We start from the raw sequence: 19,004 nt of genomic DNA on the forward strand, positions 1-19,004 counted from the left end.
CATCATACCTTTATGAAGGTAGAAGCTAGCTGAGGAGTAGCTTCAGTTGTAATTAAAGAAAAAGGCTTCAGTCCTACTTAGCCTTCTGTGAAGGTAGAAAATTCTCATTTTGGGACTTGGTGTCCTCAGTAAGACCACTTTTACCAGGCTACGATGTAGCCAGCGGGAGTGCAAGCTGCAGAGGTCTGATACTCATGGAGTTCCAAAGATGACTGACAGTTTTAATAGCAAGGCATCCTGAAACATGATTGTCACTAGTCTGTTAAAAGCACTTTCAAGCAGCCGTGATAGCAAAATTAAGTATTTTTCCTGAAATACCCATTCAGATAGAGATGGACTACACGCATGAACTGCAGGTGAAATCGCAGTGTCACAAGTGTCAGTGGAGGGGGGGGGGGGGTCCCCTTTTGCCTGGCTTTCTAGATCTAGAGCCTCAAATCCGCAAAGCTCTGATATTTCTCCCCTAATTACCAGCATAAGACTAGATCCAAGTAAGCTGATGTGCAGAAGGATGTCTTCTATCTCTAGGTTCCAGGTAATTGAAGTGAATTAAGTCAGTATTAAAGTGAGACAGGCCTTATGAGTCACTATTACTGCAAACAGCACCCTTGAGTCATGGCCTCACAAGACCATTTTAGCCATAATAAACAGCTCCTTATTTACTGAAGTGAGGTACAAGCCAAGATATTGATGGGGCATTAATCAAGACTTTATGGGAACCTTAAGTTCAAAACTGTAAGGGAAGACTAGCATCCCCTGTAGGGTGACCAATCCCTGGGGTAACTATATTGCACCAAACAAAACGAAATGACCCTGCCCCAACAAACAAACAAACAAAAACTAACCCCCAAACCACACCCAAATGCTGTAAAAATTCCAAAGGACTTTTACCAGACTTGGACAAGGTTCATTCAAAAGAAGTGCTGAAATGCTCTGACAGCTCTCAGCAGCTGTTACTAGCAGGATACTGCATTTGTAACAATTTTTATCTAGTGCTGAAAAGTCGCAGGCAGGAGGAGGAATCTGGAGTCTTCATTTCTTACCTTTTGCATGCAGACCCTAAATGAAGAGCAGGGAACTTGCATTTAACTTCAAACACCCTCCGCCCAAACCAAACAAAAAACCAGAGGCCTTTCCATATAGTTCATACAAAACAGAGTCCAATATAATTAACTTTTGAACACTTTAACATAAGCACTTGAAGACACTGGCTGCTTCATCAAGGTTAATTAAGCATTCATTTCTTAGAGACTTCCATGGAATCTTCGCTGACTCAATTTGTTGTGAAAATATTTCTTTTTGAAGTGAACTAAATTCTTGCCAGGCACAAGGAAATCCGTTAGGTTCCTTATGAATTAATGTATGTCTACTTGTTTGTAATGTATGACTGTTTTTGCTAGCATTTTACATCCTACTAATATTATAGGCAGCTGCCAAGCAGCAAGAGGTTTCTGGTGAATGCAGTTTTATTGTTTATTTTAATATACAGCTGAACTTTAACAAAACAAAGTTTCTTTTACAATATGCAGTTTATTTAAACTATATTATGAGAATGCCCGGTTACTCACATCTGTAAAAAACTTAATCCATCAAAAATTCTTATCTATAAGTTTCATGTTAAGCAAGAATTATTAAATATTTTTAGGAGGCAATGTACACTTAGCAAGTATTTTACAAACAGGGATTATATCACTCTGGCTTGGAACATGAGAACTATAAAAGTGTGAAAAAATCATCTGTATATCACTTCTGCAGATTTGGTATCTGCATTCAAAAGTAAAACAAGTCACATCAATTACCACTTGTTCTATGAGTATTCTATTTTAAAATATCTCTTAAAAATAAATTACCATAACCAATGTCTAAAGTGAACAGGTGACCACCCATGTAACAAGATCAACTAAAATAAATAATTTACAATAAAAATTGTCGCTAGCACTAAATCATCATACAAAAACAATTATTGCATTTAGCTCTGCACAGAAAAAAATACCTTTTCTCATAGCAATATGAACTGCTATAGATGCTACATCTATACTATCATCCTCTTTTAGCTGAAAAGTATAAACAGCTAATTTTGTGCTAGAGCTGCAAAAATATTACAGTTTATTAATGTTTTTTAAAAATATTTAAAGTAAGTTTATATCCAACTAATACTAATTTCTAGGAATCTTCAAATCTTAAGAACCTTCACCTTAAAATTAGTTGGCCAACTTGTAATTTCACTTTTATTCTGAATTTCAAACATCAGCTAACTCCGCACAGATAGTATTTCTCCTTAAGAAAGGGAATCGAGGAAGTTTGGGAAGGTTAAAAGAGGTCAGAGAATTAAAATAGGAGGTTAAGTAGCAATGAGTCCTCCTTTTTCCTTCAAATCTCAGGAACTTGCATGGTCAGGCCCACTGAAGTAGCATACCAAAAGTTACTATTATCTAGACCTACAAATACTAGCTGGAAGTAACTCAGTCCTTTCGTACTCTTCTTTTGCGCACTGATTTCAGTGGACCATCTCCAAAACCTGTGCTTTCATCAGCTTCTTTCATCTGAAGGGAAAAAAAAAAAAATCAGTTTAAAATTTTAATGCTGAATTTTAATTACTGAAACTGGCATGTTACTTTATTCCTCCTCTCAATCCCCCCAATCATATTATCACTAAGTGCAACACTTAAGCGATAGGACTTTTTTTTTTTCCACAATACTAATCTAACGATAAATAAAGTGGGTAAAAGACTTTTCCTTTCTATGTTCAGAAGAAATAGAATAGTACATCTAAACTGATGTCAGAAATTTGGTTTTGCCCATTTCCTCACTGGTTTAAAAGCAATGACTTTTTAATGATTTTAGCAACTTCCTTAAAGTGCATCTTATGCTAATTTTAATTTCCACTTCTTAAGCAAGAAGCATTTAAAACAATCTAACTGCTGCCTTTCGAGATCTACAAAGAGAACAAACTGTTCTTAAATCAGGTGTGTTCTTCTCAGTTTAAAAGTCATTAACTTAGAGGTGCATGAAGAACCTTTCCAACATGAACTCCATTCTCAGACAATGCATTGATTCCTCACTTTCCTACATCACCTAATAGCAAACACCCATTCAGAAGTAACAGCTCACAGAGTGTGGCACAACCTGAGTAGAGACACGGTGTGCATGACATCTCCCAAGTAGGTCACTAGCTAGCTCATGACAGAAACTTGTACACCCTGAAAATAACCCACTGAAGAGCAAGCCATAACCTCATTGTGATACTGTGGAATGGCATACACACATTCTGATCTTACTATTACTTTCACAAAGAGTCACATGCATCTTAACGGGGTTCATCAGATGTGTATTCCTAGGTAAATGTACAAGGAAAAAACCCAACCTTCTTGCAGGAACAAGAGGAAGTACTGAATAAAGGGTAATTAATGAAGATTTTCAGTGCTGAAACAATGCAACCTCATGCAAGGTACAGTTTCCTAGAGGAGTTTTATATGAAAAGGATTTAACATTACATTAAACTCCTCTAATCTGGGAAGGGACTCATTTAAGGAGTGACAAGCACAAGATGACCAACAGAAATACTGTGGGTGGATCTAAAGCATTTCAGACATACCAGAATTTCTAAATGAAAGGATAACGAGTAGTTGATGAGCAAGCAAAGCACACACAGATTCCATTCTACAATGTTATTTTCTGAAAAATGTTTTATAGATCATCTGGTGACTGGATTAATCTGCACAAGAAAAATGAAACTGCAGGTGCTGAATTCAAAACTAGTATGGTCATTTTGCCTAAAACCTTATTTTGGAATGAAAAGAAAAATAAAAAAAGAATAAAAGATAACTGAAAGCTTAAGGTCTCACTGAAAGGCTATGTGGTTAGAAGCACATGTTCCATCAATTAAGTAGCATGATAAAAAGACATTGACATCTACTGCAGCATCCAAATTTTCAACACTTGCAATTCATTTAATAACCTGCTAAAAACTATACTCCTGTTAAAACGTTTCAGGTTTAGAGACCTACACGATCACTTCTATACTGTACCTGTATTTTACAATAAATATCACCTCCTAGCCAAAATCAGACAGGAAGAGACATGTTTCACAAACCTATACAGAGCACTTGAGGTGTCAAACTCAAATAAAAACACATCTCCACCTCATGATTTGTTTTATGGCTCAACAGAAGAAAAACTCTTGTTGTAGGTAACTGGGCTGAGTTAGAAGTGTGATGCTGGACAAGGGCAAGGAGAAAATAGGGGGAAAAAAACCCAAACTCACCTCATCTTCTGAACCAGATTTATTTGACATATCACCTTCTGGACTTCCATCTGCAACTTCGTTTTCTTCTTCATCAATATCTTCACCACCTTCACCTTCGTCTTCTGCAGAAGAAGTTAATTTTACTTTGTAAACAGAACTATATTAAAAATGCACTATATCCAGACATACTAGTAAGGAAAAGAAGCCAATTTCAGTCTTCGAATGAACTGCTTGTTTACAATAACCCATAAAAACATCTGAGATACAGAGAGTAGAATTCTCATGAATTAGTAGAAATTGATCACTGTCAGATTTAATAACCAATTTTAATAGCTTCAGCCTAGCCTCTTTTCACAATAGCACATACTCTCTCCAGACTTGTAAGTGACTGACTAAAATGACAACCTTAAGCTGATTTCCTTTAGGGAAGTCCTTAAATCCAAGGATTGTATTAGACAGTTTTGGGACTGGAGTCCAAAATAGGACAACTTGGGCATCCCAAATCTGACTAAATTCTGACTTAGATAGCAAAGTACAATATTGCAGTTATCAGTCACCCACCATGGGGGACACCCACATCTTAAGGGAACTCCCCTTCTCAACAGGGAATTCTTTTGGCATACTGTTTTGGTTGAGGGAATAAGCAGCTCTGTGCTCACCCCCTTCTTATGCATTATTGCAATGCAGAAGCTAGTCAGAAAAGTGCTGTACTCCCCTCAGCTCACTCAAACTATGCCCAGCTTGCACTACTAGGATAAAATTATTCAGTTAGACCTTTGAACCGACAGGGAATGGAGAGGGGTGGGGAAATGTTAAAAAAAAAAAGTACCTTTTTACACTCCAGAATTCCCTGGACAAACTATAGGCTAAGCAACACAGAGGCAGTTTCTACTTTCTTACTGAGGCCATGTCACTGCACTAAAGAGCAGTGCATGCACCACATATTGCGAATTCTAGGCTGCTCTCTGATCAGCATATAGGTTGCCCTTCTAGGGTAACCAACTCTCTGTATTATTCATACTTTGTAAAAGAAGCCAGACACCCATCTGTTTTGATTTCCACTTTGGGCTTCAGTACTTACAAGCTGGCACTCCCACGTCTGCATTTTAGGTATCCATGCTCATTGTAACAACTAAACGTCAGCAACCACAGCATGATTCAAAGAAAAGTTAGTGGGGCTTGGCAAGTCTCTTCCTTTACTTCAAACTGAGGTCTTGAAGTGACAATTTCTAGAAACTGAGTACCCTTTCCAATACTTTCTATCAAGAGTAAACAAGAAATCATACCTAAATCTGATAGAAAGGATATAAGATGGCATTTTACAACTTAACAGTCTGCCAGTGGCTCAGTTAAAAACAGTAATGAAGCACTGCTCAGCTCTATCCTTGTCGGGTCATGCCTACATCTCATAAGCAGTACTTCTGTGTTAAAAAAAACAAACAAACAAACAACAAAAAAACCCCACAAAACCAAATAGCCAAACCCCGCCCCCCCCATTTCTTACTGTTTCAGCTCAGTAAAGCTGAAACAAAAGTAACCATATAAAGTCAGATGGGTAGTCACATGTGATATGCGACTCTCCCGATTCTTGGTGATGAAAATCTAGAAAACCATCATTTAGTAAAATATTTGAGACTTCTGTAGGAGTACCAAAAAACTTTGCCTAGAGCATAGCTATAAATTGAGCCAAATAGTTCATAACAATCAGTGAAGCTCTAAGAAATTAGTTTTCCCATCTGTAAATATACCTGATACATGTCTACAATAATATTTTTCTACTATTATCATCAAAAGGAGAAATAGGATCAAAAAAATTGATATCATAGTTTAAGACAGAGGTAGACAAAGATTTCTTTTCCAAAAGTAAGCCCTTAACAGAAGAGCTTGGCAAAAATTCACAAAGCTTTTGCTCATATTTTAATGAAGAGATTAGAAGTTTTAAATAATGCAGACCTAGCACCTCCCATAAGTACTAATTTCAACAAACCAAAAAACTTCCGACATCAGAAGTAGTAAAAGCCAGAACTGGAAAAATAGCCTATTTAGAATAATTAAGTTTAATTTAGTCTAACAGTAATTAAAACAGTATTTCATATAAATACATGTATAACTTCACAAATAAGGTTCAGACTGCCCCTGAATTTCCATTTCTTGGCAATATTCTTTTACTTCCCAGAATATTCTTCTAGAGGGCAAGGAAAGCAAGGAGACAAAGCAGATGAGTGGACAAGTCAAGAATACATCATCCTTTAGCAATGTCACAAAAATTACCATAGAGCAAAATAAAACAGTAAATCGCATGGACAATGACCTTCAAGAAGCACCCTGCCAGCAACTCATTCTCACTGGAGCCAGAGATCTACAAGTGTTTCTGAAATTTGCTATTGTGCCACCCTTTTTCTTTTCCTTTTTTCTCTTTTTTTAATGGCCCCATGATAAAATGTGGATCTCAAGTCATTCAGTATTCCACAGCTCAAACCCCATTACCTTCAACTCGAGAAAATGAAGCAGCAGATAATGACTATAAAGGAATTGTAAAAATTATCATGATTCAAAGAGACTAGTAGAAAATGTTTATGACTACATAAAGAAAGAAATCTCAGAGGAAACTCATATCTCTATCTGATGAAAGCTAGCATCCACCAGCTTGAAGTTCTACCACCAACAATGAAGTGGGGCAGGGGGGAGTGGGGGCAGTGGCCAGAAAGCAGAGACCATTTTCAAGTCCTGGCCCAAATTACTTCCCTTTCCCAGTACCTGAAGGAGGAGCCTCCCTTCCCATCTTCTTTGTATCCTTTATAAGCTCTCTTTTTGTCTCCTCCATTTCTCTTCTCTCTGTAGCAAAAAGCATCAGTAGAAGGAGGCAGAAGACAAATTCTCTAATGTTTTCAGATATGAAAAAGCAAAAGAACGCTAGGAAAAAAAGGGAAGATTTCAACCTGCAAATGTGAAAGGTGGCAGGAAGCTAAGGGAAGCTAAGCAATTCTTCTTCAAACAGAAACCGCTAGGTCGTATGACAGCAAAGCGTAATCCTTCCCTCTGAAGCCCAGAATTTACTTGAAAACCTTGGAATAGTCATACAAAAGCTAGCTATGTTAGTTTTACTCTGTGTTCAGTTTAGTAACAACGTAAAGGTCTAAATGGAACCTACTGTTGAAACATCATGAACAGCTGTTCCACGTGGAATTCTTTAAAAAACTTGTGGGAACTAAACAGTCTTCCTCTGTGATTGCCTGGACCTTATTTCTAACATTCAAATACATGCTTTAACATATTATTTATTAAGTGATGTGTTGTAATTAACTAACTGACTGACTTAACAGAAGAACATTGGAATTCAGGTATCTCAAGACAGCCTTGCAACAGTAGCATATTAGGTACAGAATGTATCCAAGATGTGCATCAAGATTGGATAAAAAATTCTGTAATTCAGGAGCAAAGAGCAAGTAGAATAAGATCAAAAGGAAAGTATAGGAAGATACAATGCTGAAATGCTGTACCTACAATTTACGCTAATATAAAAAATACATATAGCATAACTAAAATAATTAAATGGCTAGGTAAGGCTCTCAAATGGTAAGGCAGATGGAATAAGTTTGGTGTGGCAAGCATTGTGCCAACAACGTACTCAATTCTCTAAGTACTGGCACGGGACAATCTGATGCTGAGCGAACTTTTACAGTCAGAAGCCATCACCACTCATGGAACATAGTGCAGAGACAGACAAAACCCACAAAGTTTCAGTCAGTAATACAGAGTGATGTCAGTACCGAGAAAAAAAACCAAACCAACCATGAATGTCTGCTAGGTTTCTAACTTCCCATGCCAGTCATTTGTCACTTTCTTTGTTCCTACCATGAAACAGTAAAACAAAACACAGAATCTTGCAGAGGTCTGAGGCTAAGGATTTTCTCATGGCAATCAAGATAATGCACTGTAAGTTAGGCGATTTGCTTTTTATTCATTGCTATAGACTCAGGGAAATGCTAACAGAACATCAAAGCCATAGTTGAATAGTACCAGTAATCTTTGATACAGTAACACAAGACGATTTTATCCTTGGATGCCAAAGTATAACTCAACCTGCTGAATCACTGATCTCTTTCTCCCTTGGGGCAGCAGGACAGACCTCTGCAAGCATGCAATGCATTGCTAGAAAGCAACACAAAGGAAGCAGCAGACTTCAGTGTTTCAAGTCTACTGTATTTTCAGGCTTTAACAAGAGTTACTAAAATCAGTGCCCAAAAGAATAGTTCAAGGTACAATCCCCCGCCCCCCCCCCGAGGAGTAAGCAGAAAGACTTACGTTAAAGACTTAAAGCTACTCCAGACATGTTTTAAAGACAAGAATTGGACTTCAACCACTTCAGGTACATATATCTGAACAATTCAAATGTGTTCAATATATGAAATATTTAGAAGGGAGAAAACATGCTTCACTTTCTACAAACATAAAAAGACTTGGAAGCACGTTAATTTCTTGAAAGCGAAAAAACACTGAGAGCCTTACTTTCTGCTTGTGTTTATCAAAGAGCTATTAGCCATGGAAAGCCACTCACTGGAGGTTGTCAAAGAGAAAAAGATGACTCAGAGCAAGGCAGATTTTGCATATTCTGAGATAACTGTCTGTAATTATTGGCAATGCAATCCATGGACAAGTCCTATTCATGTCTTTATATTTAATCAAACTGTGAGGTGGCTTGCTCATCTTACCATCTTCAGCAGTACCTTCATTTTCTTTTTCTTCTAATTCTATTTCATCATCTTCTAACTCCTCTCTCTCTTGTTTTAGTTCTCCCTTTGTAATTGGCTTAGATATATCAGGTTTTTTGAAGTCAATATCTTCATCTGTTTTCTACAACAAATTAAAAATCAATTTACATTTAAATTCAAATTAAGAATTAAACACAACAGCCACTGCAAGCTAAGTAATAACAATGGCACATTAAAAGTGCATATTGTTGCACAGATGCTAGAAGTTTTCAAATAAAGTATTAAGAATAAAACCAAACAAAAATATAGTAAATTTCTCTAACCTTTGCTGGCCAGCAGAACAACACACCTAGACCAACAGGGAGAGCTAAAGTCAAGATGTAAAGAACCCAGAGCCATGGATGGTCTTCTGCAGCAGTTACCAGTTGACTGAACATACCAGGCTATATTAAAAACAATTAAAAAAAAATTTGCATTTACATCCCTCTCAACACTTCAATAAGTTTATAAAGTGCGCTGTATATATTTTAAGCTTTATGTTGCCCAAAGAAAACCATTCCTTACCATTGCTTTTTAATGACTAGAAGAATATTGCGTTTCAATACTAGTAAAGTAACAACTTGACAGACTACAAATAAGTAGCAGGTGCTAAGTAAGAAGGAACAAACCTGGTACTCCAAACATATTAGATTGGCCACTACTCAATTTTGTAAAGCGACATTTTGAGTCTTGGCAACCTCACACTTTACACCCTTCCCAGCTACTCTATTTTTGCCCCATGCTGCATTAACTCAGCTGAAAGCTCCCAAAGCATCAAGAACCTCAGAGCAGCAGCCAGCCTCCTGAAGAGCAACGTCTTGCTCCATCTGTACTGCCACGTTCTCTCCTTTGACAGCCGTTTATTCAGGGAGTAGACTGTCCTCTCAGCCCAGTTCTGACTTATACAGTAGAGGTAGGTAGGCAAGTGCCTGGTCCAGTAAAGACCTCTGGAAAGGATACATCAACTAAGGTAGGAAGTTCGAGAGGCGCACTGGAGTGAGGGGACTCAAGTGAATATTTTTTGCTGTTGTGTGTACAGGTATAAATGCAGGTCCAGACATAAACCCAAACATTTCAGAAAAGGGCAAGGTTGTGGGAAGAGGTGGCTTTCCTAATTGCATGGGCAGATATGCTGTTGCTACTTGCTCATCCTGTGACAAACAGCAGCTGTCAGGAATTGGCCACACCTGCCACCAACCCACCATTTCTTTCCCACAACTGCAGGCCTGCTTTTGCCACTCAAGCAAAGAAAATACAGGACTGTTAGAAAGAAACTGTAGTCAGTAAAGGCAGCCACTAGAGGGGCTCACGATCCCGTATGTCAGGACAAGTTCATCCTACAATACAGGAAAGAGATCTAGAAAAAACTGTAGCAGCTGGCCAAGTGCAGTTTGAAAGCAAAATGTGGACGCACACATAGAAACAGAGGAACAGATGCAGCTCCATAAACATATATGCACTATTTTCAGAGCTGTATAATATACATCCAAACAGCCAAAGGCCTAATATTATTAAACAGAAAAAACACATGACTATTTATCCATTCCTCATTAGAGGGAAACATCTAAAGAATATATACAATGGAGGTAACCACAAGTGAAAAGAAAAAAGGAAAAAAAATTTGTCTTTCAGTATAACTAACTCAGCTTCCATTTGCTGACAGGTACTGAATTTCTACTATCACCATGAACAGCAGAAGACTCAACTGTGAAGCTAATTTCTCGCTAGGTGTTTAAGTAAAATGTTGTACCCTTTTAATCTCAAGAGGATATTGATCTGGGAAAGGTAAAAAGCCAAACTATGAGAAAAAACCTGTAATAGTTACTCAGCAAGACTATTAATTGCAGATGAATTAATATTCTGTCAGCATTAACTGACAGAAAATTCTTCCAACAGCACATCTTCCTCACGACCTTTGGCTACCAAGAACATAGTGAAGTTTATACCTCATTAGCACTTGCTACTAGTTTCTTCAAGCCCCAGCCATCTGCTGCCCAACGATCTGCTACTTCTTTTTCTGAACATATAATGAAGTTATCGAAGTAGATATCAGATGTCATGGACCAGAGTTCTAAACCAACAGCACTGACAGTGGTCATCTCAAACGGGTGAAGATCTTCAAAATAGTCTGGGTTAGGTATTTTCCGAGGGCTCCAGATTCCCTTTTGAAGAAAAAAAAAATAATGTAATCACACTACCTGTACCTCACTACAAAACAAACTGTGAAACAAATTTTAAAATAATTAGAACTCCCCAATTATTTAAAAAGATAAGCAGTAGAGCTTAACCTACATAAAAACAGAATTGGAAATAGCCTATAGGATTTTGGCAGATGGGTCTCAATTTTCTGGCTTAGGGCAGATCTCTTAAAACTTATTTTTTTGTCCACATAGGGTTACAGTAATAACTGTACAAAGTATCTCCGTTCTTCCTGGTACTGGTGACTCCAAGCACAATCTTTGTATACTTCCTAGAGTAAGTATAGGAAACAAATTTCCTAATACTGCAGGAAAGTAAGACGTAGGTATCACTTCTTCCTCTAGTCTCTCCTTGAGTAATATATTATTTTGGCTTTTGTTCATCAATATAGCATATACTTTTTTCTAAGGGCACTGGTCAGTATTTTGTGGCCAGTGATGGAATCTTCTGGAGGTAAGCATCTGTTGTCTGGTGGCCTAAGACTGCAGGGGAACTACATCCTGTGATCCACACAGTCCCTTCCAGGATATATATATAAACTGACAGCTACTGTAACCAGAAGTGTTAGGGAAGGAAAATTCAGCCTTATGATATCTGTGCAAATTAGAGCCAAATTTTGTTTACAAATGTGCTTAGGATCTTAAGCTCAAAGAAACCAGATTCAAGTACTTCCCAGCCATAATTAATACAAAGTAACTCTAATATCCAACTGATTACCTCTTATATCTAGAAGGGAGGAGGGGAATCTAATTATCAAAAATTTATGCTTCCACTAAAACTAGACTAGTAAATCAATCTGCTTACTGAAAAGTTTCTTTTTTTTAATTAAAAAAGTTTGTTCATTTAGAAGACCCACACTTAAAACCCCAATAAAAAAGAGAAATATTTCATCAAATGACAACGTAATTCAGAATAAAGTTCTACAAAGCATATTAAATAAGTGGTACCAGTGCAAAACGTTGCAAAAGCAACTTTTAACAGAGAAATTGTTTTAATTAATACAGGAAGCATTTCTATTTTCCAGTATACTTAAACAAAAAGAGAAGCAAATTAAATACAGAAAAGCTCAAAATGTTTAGTGAGGGTATTCAGACTCATTCTAAAACATGAATATACTGTAAAAAAGCCTGGATAAATATACTACTTTGACTTGCCTGCTCTGTTGAAGTCTGTACCTTTTTAACAATGACCTACAATATTGCTATTACCTGATAGTTAGGATTATCTATCATAGGTGCTTTCCATTTTCCTTTATAGTTTGGATTATTCTTCATGGGACGCACCCAGTGTCCACAACCAGGTGCAGTCTCACACTTTGGATTAGGGATCTGAGGGGCTTCCCACTCCCCATCCATTTCTTCATCCCTTAAGAAAAAAAAAATAAATTACAAGCAACTGATTTGAGATCGAACTGGTCTCAACACTAGCAGTCAGTCTGAACTCAGGGTCCATACACATTTTGCTATAACAACCTTAGAATTTTGACCAGCTCACAGAACTTTACCTAACAGTATAAACACTTTTTTTTTTTCTTTAAGGAGTGCTACACCCTTTTTTTTTTAATGTCACATGTTCATAACTACCACAGCATAATTGAATGCAATTATATCCTGCATCTGCAGACAGCTTGAAACACTTCTCCATAAGATGCTTAGAGATCCCTCAGACTATTATATGATGATTTCAAGTTACCAACTTGTTTCATGGTTTAACATCGTAGCAAATTCCTTCCAAGGGGTCCTTCATATTCTGTTTTTGTCTATATATCTTCAGAAAACAAAAGGCAATGGACATGTTTGAGTTTTTCTGAAAGCAGCCACCCAAACCATCAAGTATTTGGCCATACCTTACACATTCCAACTACCTCATGGCAACGAGATTTGGATTGACTTCTGATCCACAACTCAATTTGCCACAGAGAATTTGCCTGCAGAGAATGCAGGCTTATCTACAAGATACATTAACAATCTGCACTTATTGATCAAGTTCTTACCAGTCCTTTGGTTTTTTTGCATTAGGGTCTGGAACATACTGTGGTTCATCATCAAGCCATCCCTCAGGCTTAACAGCATCAGAATCTTCTATTTTGGAAGGCTCATCCTCATCCCTTCAATTACAGACTTATGTTAGAAAATACAGCAGCCTGACATCAAACCAATGTTCTGTTCAGAAGACTGTAACTGGCATGAAAGGGATGATTTTCAAAGGCACAACAGAATTAGACACACTGATCATGACAATTAAGACACCCAATTATCTGTTTATAAATATTTGAATTATATTTACATTGTTTCAAAGCACTACTAAGCTGAGAAATTGCTGTCGTTAACTGGCAGGTGTCAGTCAGGTCTTCCCATTAAGTTTTTCCCTCTTAATCCTGAGTTGCTGTATGAACAGTACTTCACACGGAAGAAAACAGAAATCACCAAATTTAAATTAAGACTATATGATGAAAAAACCCCAACCCCCTTCCTAATCTTTCAGTTATAGTAATCTTTGTTATTAATTGCAATCCTGGAGGGTACAAATCAGCAATAAGCACAATTATTTCTTTCCTTAGAAGATGACCAGATCCTTGTACCCACCTCAATTGTTTTCAAACTTTAGTGCTTTTAGTAGTGAAACATATCCTAATTGTCATTAGCAAAAAAAAAAAACAAAACAAAACCAGTCAAATCTTTCTCATTAATAACCTGCATGTAAAAGGTATCATAGAGACAAAAAGGTTCTCCTTACCAGTCATCTGGTTTGACAGCATTTGGATCAGGTATTTTTGGTCTTTCATCCCAATCATCAGGCTTCTTATCACTAGGATCCTCTATTTCTTTGGGAGGGTTTACTGGAGGGACCATATCCTCGAGAAGACTTCCTTTACTGACAACCGATTGGTCAATTAATATTTCAAATGTATCATCTGGTTTTAGCACTAAATTGAAAAAAATTGTATTAAAGAAATAAGGGAAGCATTCATTTTACAAATATCTTTAACCAAAACCTATATAATAAGCACAGACTTAGACAAACAACGGCAAACAGGATCCTCACTAGCAGAGCAGGACACAGACTCCCCACCCAGCTACAGGATCTGGACACAAAACATTAAAGTTGTGACTGTGGGGATGTATGACCAGCAACAGGCCCCGAAAAATGAGACCTCTAGCAAATTCAATTGCTGAAACACATTCAAGCACATTCTAAGAGATTTTTCAAAAACCTACCACTTGGCCAAAATTTTGCTTTTTTTTTATTTAAAAACACAGACAATGAAAGACAAACCTCTGCCCCAAAAGGCATCTCTGCTACTAAATTACAATTTCACGCTTGAAAGCATGGAAACACAAGAACTGCATCAGTAACACAGCTGAAGGATCATCAAAGCAATATTTTTCTCTCAGATTCAAATCCAACAGCCATTTCTTTCAAATGCCAGACTGCACATACAGAAAATTCTCTTCAAACGTTTAAGTATTTTAGCTAGTGTGTGTAACCGAGAAGCCAGGGTCACAGAACTGAGCAGTGTCAGACTCAGTAACAGACATTGTATCCAGATCCATTTCTATAACCAGCAAGCACATTTGTAAGTGCTTAACAAGTATATTCGAGTGTCCATTCAACACAAAGACTATTAATTCAAAGTAAATACTATTCCACTTTTATGACAGTTTTATAAAGATGGGTGATGAAAACCAGAGTAAGTGTATTATAACAGTTTGATAATATCTAATGAAGCTCTTGCAGCCTAGGAGTTTTCAACAGTATTAAAATATCCATAAATGCAAAAAGTTACCCCCCCATATCACTTTAGATACAATACGAAGAATTTATTTTCAAACTTCTGTTATCAGTCACATAGTGCATTAGAATCACAGCTCTATGGGGTCTATTTGAACAATTTTAACAAAATAAATGCAATTTGAGTTTAAGTATTTTTAATCATAATTTCTAATGAATAACCCAAATACAGGAACACATGCATTCCCTTACCACAAGAACAGTGTTTTGTTTCACTTATTCCTATTATCTAAAAGTGAAAGTTTGCTATGGCCCACTACTGTAATCTATTTTAAAAAACAGTAAGTTTTGCCATGGCATAACAGTTGAATATGCCTTCCATTATTATTCAATGGAAGTTCAAAAGTACAGTCAATTTTGCTGGATTTACAGTATGCCACAAATTAGCCCATTCTTCTCTGATTAGAAATTAGAAAAAAAGGGGGGGGGGGGGGCAGTAAGAAGTTAAGCTTTCATCTCTGCTATACTGTTCATTGATACAGAAAGAGATGTCACATAAATTAAAGCCAGCCCACACTCATTCATCTTCAGAGAACATGGTAACATATCTGTTCACACACGCTGCTGCAGATGCAGGTGTCAGTGAGAACTCTTAACATGTGGAGGAGACCTGTGTGCGGCAGGCTGCAGATTTAACTGAATTCCTGTGAACTCTGATGCCTTCCTAGAATATCGGACAGTTGTGTCTCTTTTAATATCCTAATGAAAATACTTTTATCTTAAGTACAGAAAGTATTCATCAATTCTTCATGCTAAAGGCTGGCCGGGGCTGATACATTTTTTTCCTGCAATTGCATATTAAACAGCAGCATTTCAAAGCCACTTTTATGTCCTGCAGCTAAGCCCAGTCATTAAATCATTTAAGCCCAAATCATTAAGCAACCACACCTCAGAATTAACAGACTATTACAAACAAAAAAGCAGACTCAAATACAAAGCTTCAGTGGACAGAAACACATTTTTAATCTCTCCTTTCCAATTTAAACTTATAAGAATGAAACAATACCAAGAGTATATAGGTGTGTCTTCTTGTCCAAATAGAATTTTTTTAGGTCAACGTCAGGACGTTTTGCATGTTTTTCATCATATTCTCCAGTTTTAGGATTCTTATGTCTGAAGATAAAGTGTAGTTTGTAATCTTCTCCACATTTATCTGGTCCAAACATAATAGTATAAGGTGTTTTGTCAAAAAAGTATTCCTGTAGAAGCAAGAAAGCTGAGCATGTGTTATACTGTACAGTTTATGAAGTCATTTTGGATACTTCTTTTCCTTGATGCTGTGGCATACAGCATAGTTACCTTTCTCTGAAAGGTAACTGAAAACTAGTAGGGTAAATCACGAAAGGAATTGAACACTTCTCTTGAGTTGCTGCGTGCTCTCTATTCTCAGGGAATGGCCTAACCGTAGAGATCACTTCAGCCTCTTCCAAGGGAAGATGAATATATTTATTTAGACATTACCCTTATGTTAAGTGGAAATGCCTATCACAAATCAAAACACCCAAATATCAACAACCTTCTACAAACATTACACTAAGATGGAAGGGAACTAGTTACTGTTCTTCATATCAATTTTATTTTTCAATAAAGATAAAAACCAGGATATTATTATCCAGTATTTTATCAGTCATCTTGCTCCACATTAAATAACAACAAACCACCCTGAAAATATCTTCTCCTTCACAGTATGCTGCAGTAAGCTGTTTAGATATGTCAGTATTTTTCAACTATTTATATGATTTTTTTGTATTTGGAATACACAGTAACATGCTGCCTTATATTCTCAAGCAATTGCTTGAAGGAAGAAGACCACTTGATTCCTGGAAGTATTCTTCTTGAAAGATATATTCTGACATAAATGTATTGTTTGAAATGAGTCTGTATTTTTAAAATTTTTTGAATGCAAAGTAAAACATTTTCACTTTATGCACTACAGAAGTGTATGTATTTTAAGTCTGGTCCCTTTTACAACAGTCAACAGTCTTAGGAAAATGTCACTGCTAAGAATTAACAATCATTAACTGACAATTCTAATAGCAATAAGCACATATACAGCACTGAGACATGTCCAATTTTAAAGTTAAAAAAAAACAAACAAGAAATAGAGAACATTGACTCTTAAGTTACCTCATCAGACATCCAGTGAAACTCCAAAACCAGTACAGAATTAATTGTGAGCCAAGCCACAAACAGGCAAATTTTGCATTTGTACTCTTCTGGTTTACCTTCTAGTAATATGACAGATATTGGAGAATTACAGTTTCATATGTAATTGAGCTGAATATCTTGGTCTCACACCTTCTTTTAAAATGTAAAACTTCTCAGTTTTACTATCATTTACACATCTTTCCATTATGAAATATGTCATGCCTCTACTTGCTTACCTGCAGTCAGCATTTTTAATACTTACCTATTAGTACTCAAGCATAAAACAAACACTGGCATATAAATTTTAGGAAAAAGGAAGAGCACTAGACAGTTGCACTAAAGCTTTTACTAATACATCTTACAAATGTAAGCAACTTCTTATGCATGTTGCCATCTCCTAGACTCCTGCAGAGGTACATATTACCCCTTATATCTCATGAAGAGTCCCACTAAGTGGCTCCTCATGACTGCTGGTTTGCAGGTCAGGTCAAGCAATGTCCTGAGCAATCTACTCTTCATTTTGCACATGCACAGGGCATCACACTTCACTGCTGTTCTCCTCAGTACTTGAAAGTCAAGGTTACAGCCTCATGGGTCAAGGCAGCAGCAGTAGGCACAGATATCTCAGGGATAAAAGCACAGATGAGAAGTCTTACCCAGAGAGGAAATGATGAATTCTGCCCACATTTCTTTTAGAAGTTTTTTCCAGACTATTTTCCCTATTGTTTTTCCCATCAACTTGCCTTTCTAGCTTACCAAATCTTAGTGAGCAAATTGCATAGCCTGATGCATCTCAAACCCAACAACTTCCATAGCCTATCTATACAGGTTGTAATTCCAATTGCCTCGCAAACTTCTGTCACTATGCTCCTCAATATTGGCTCAACACCACCAATTAGCCACAAACCTGTAGCACTAGGGGTAGTCAGCTTTTAAGTGGCCACAGCAACCTGCTTCAGGATTGGAAGTACTGTTATCACTTCATGTTTGTACTGCTGAGTCAACACAAGTTCCTCATAGCTCATGATGTAACATGTTGAATCCACACTGGTTATTTCGAGTCTGTTCAAATGCGTAATCCTATTCTGTAACTGCTGCTATGTACCAAAAGCACCAGGTCCCATCAAAGCAGCTGCAGCAACCATTGTATGTATCAGCCATGCCTACTCTGTCAACACATTTGCATTGCACAAGCTCCCAGGCCACAACTCACTGCTAGTTCTGAATTTAAAAAAAAAAAAAAAAAAAAAAAAGGTTGCTAAAATATCCTCCATCATGGGCTAGAGAGCTTATATCTACATCCCAGTGTAGTGGCAGAAATATTAAAAGTGGAAACAACCAGTTTGCATGTGCCAGAACTGAGACTTGGCTAGAACAGGCAGCATTTTAAGCAAGAAATACCTGACTGTGTTGGCATAGTAATAAAGAGTTTTGCAGACAAGTTTGGAAATGGCAGGCAAGTCCACATCAATATATTGAGAAACAATCTACAAAATGGTCCAACATACTAAGGCACTTACTAATTTTTCACACCTGGTCATTCAGACCTTTTCCTGGGAACAGAGATTCTCCATCACTTTCAGTTTCTAAATCCAAATCATGGCTCTAAGATGCTATGTTGTATGTTGTGCAGTAAAAAAATTGTTTCACAAGTTACAAGTTGAGATTCTATGGCTTCTATTATTGCAGAAAGTCAGACCAAACAGACACAAAAGTCCTTTGTCCTGGACATAAGACATAAGTGCAGAACTAAGAGGAGTATGCTATTCACAGCAAACTCTTCATTCTAGCCTTTGAATATAGAGATCTTAATAGCTTAAGTTTTACACTACCTATAAGTTTCATTAAAATAAATGGAAATTATAACA

The 19,004-nt window shown here is 37.0% G+C and overlaps 1 protein-coding gene across 2 annotated transcripts in view; it reads right to left on the bottom strand.

Moving 5' to 3' along the window:
- Nucleotides 1-71: 71 nt before the first annotated feature.
- Nucleotides 72-19,004, bottom strand: part of CLGN (calmegin) — a 33,088-nt gene continuing 14,155 nt past the window's right edge. Inside the window, exons 7-16 of one of the 2 annotated variants that reach the window (XM_049814970.1) lie at nucleotides 15,995-16,187; nucleotides 13,933-14,122; nucleotides 13,190-13,303; nucleotides 12,405-12,561; nucleotides 10,944-11,159; nucleotides 9,282-9,401; nucleotides 8,959-9,100; nucleotides 7,004-7,081; nucleotides 4,265-4,368; nucleotides 72-2,543 (exon numbers count right to left, since the gene is read on the bottom strand). In XM_049814970.1, the coding sequence (XP_049670927.1) occupies nucleotides 2,463-2,543; nucleotides 4,265-4,368; nucleotides 7,004-7,081; nucleotides 8,959-9,100; nucleotides 9,282-9,401; nucleotides 10,944-11,159; nucleotides 12,405-12,561; nucleotides 13,190-13,303; nucleotides 13,933-14,122; nucleotides 15,995-16,187 (1,395 nt within the window). In that variant the 3' untranslated portion in view covers nucleotides 72-2,462. The remainder of the gene's footprint in view (nucleotides 2,544-4,264; nucleotides 4,369-7,003; nucleotides 7,082-8,958; nucleotides 9,101-9,281; nucleotides 9,402-10,943; nucleotides 11,160-12,404; nucleotides 12,562-13,189; nucleotides 13,304-13,932; nucleotides 14,123-15,994; nucleotides 16,188-19,004) is intronic. The other variant, XM_049814971.1, reaches the window with a different exon arrangement.

This window comes from Accipiter gentilis, chromosome 12 (genome assembly GCF_929443795.1).
Source record: "Accipiter gentilis chromosome 12, bAccGen1.1, whole genome shotgun sequence".
In the NCBI taxonomy this organism is placed as follows: Eukaryota; Metazoa; Chordata; class Aves; order Accipitriformes; family Accipitridae; genus Astur; species Astur gentilis.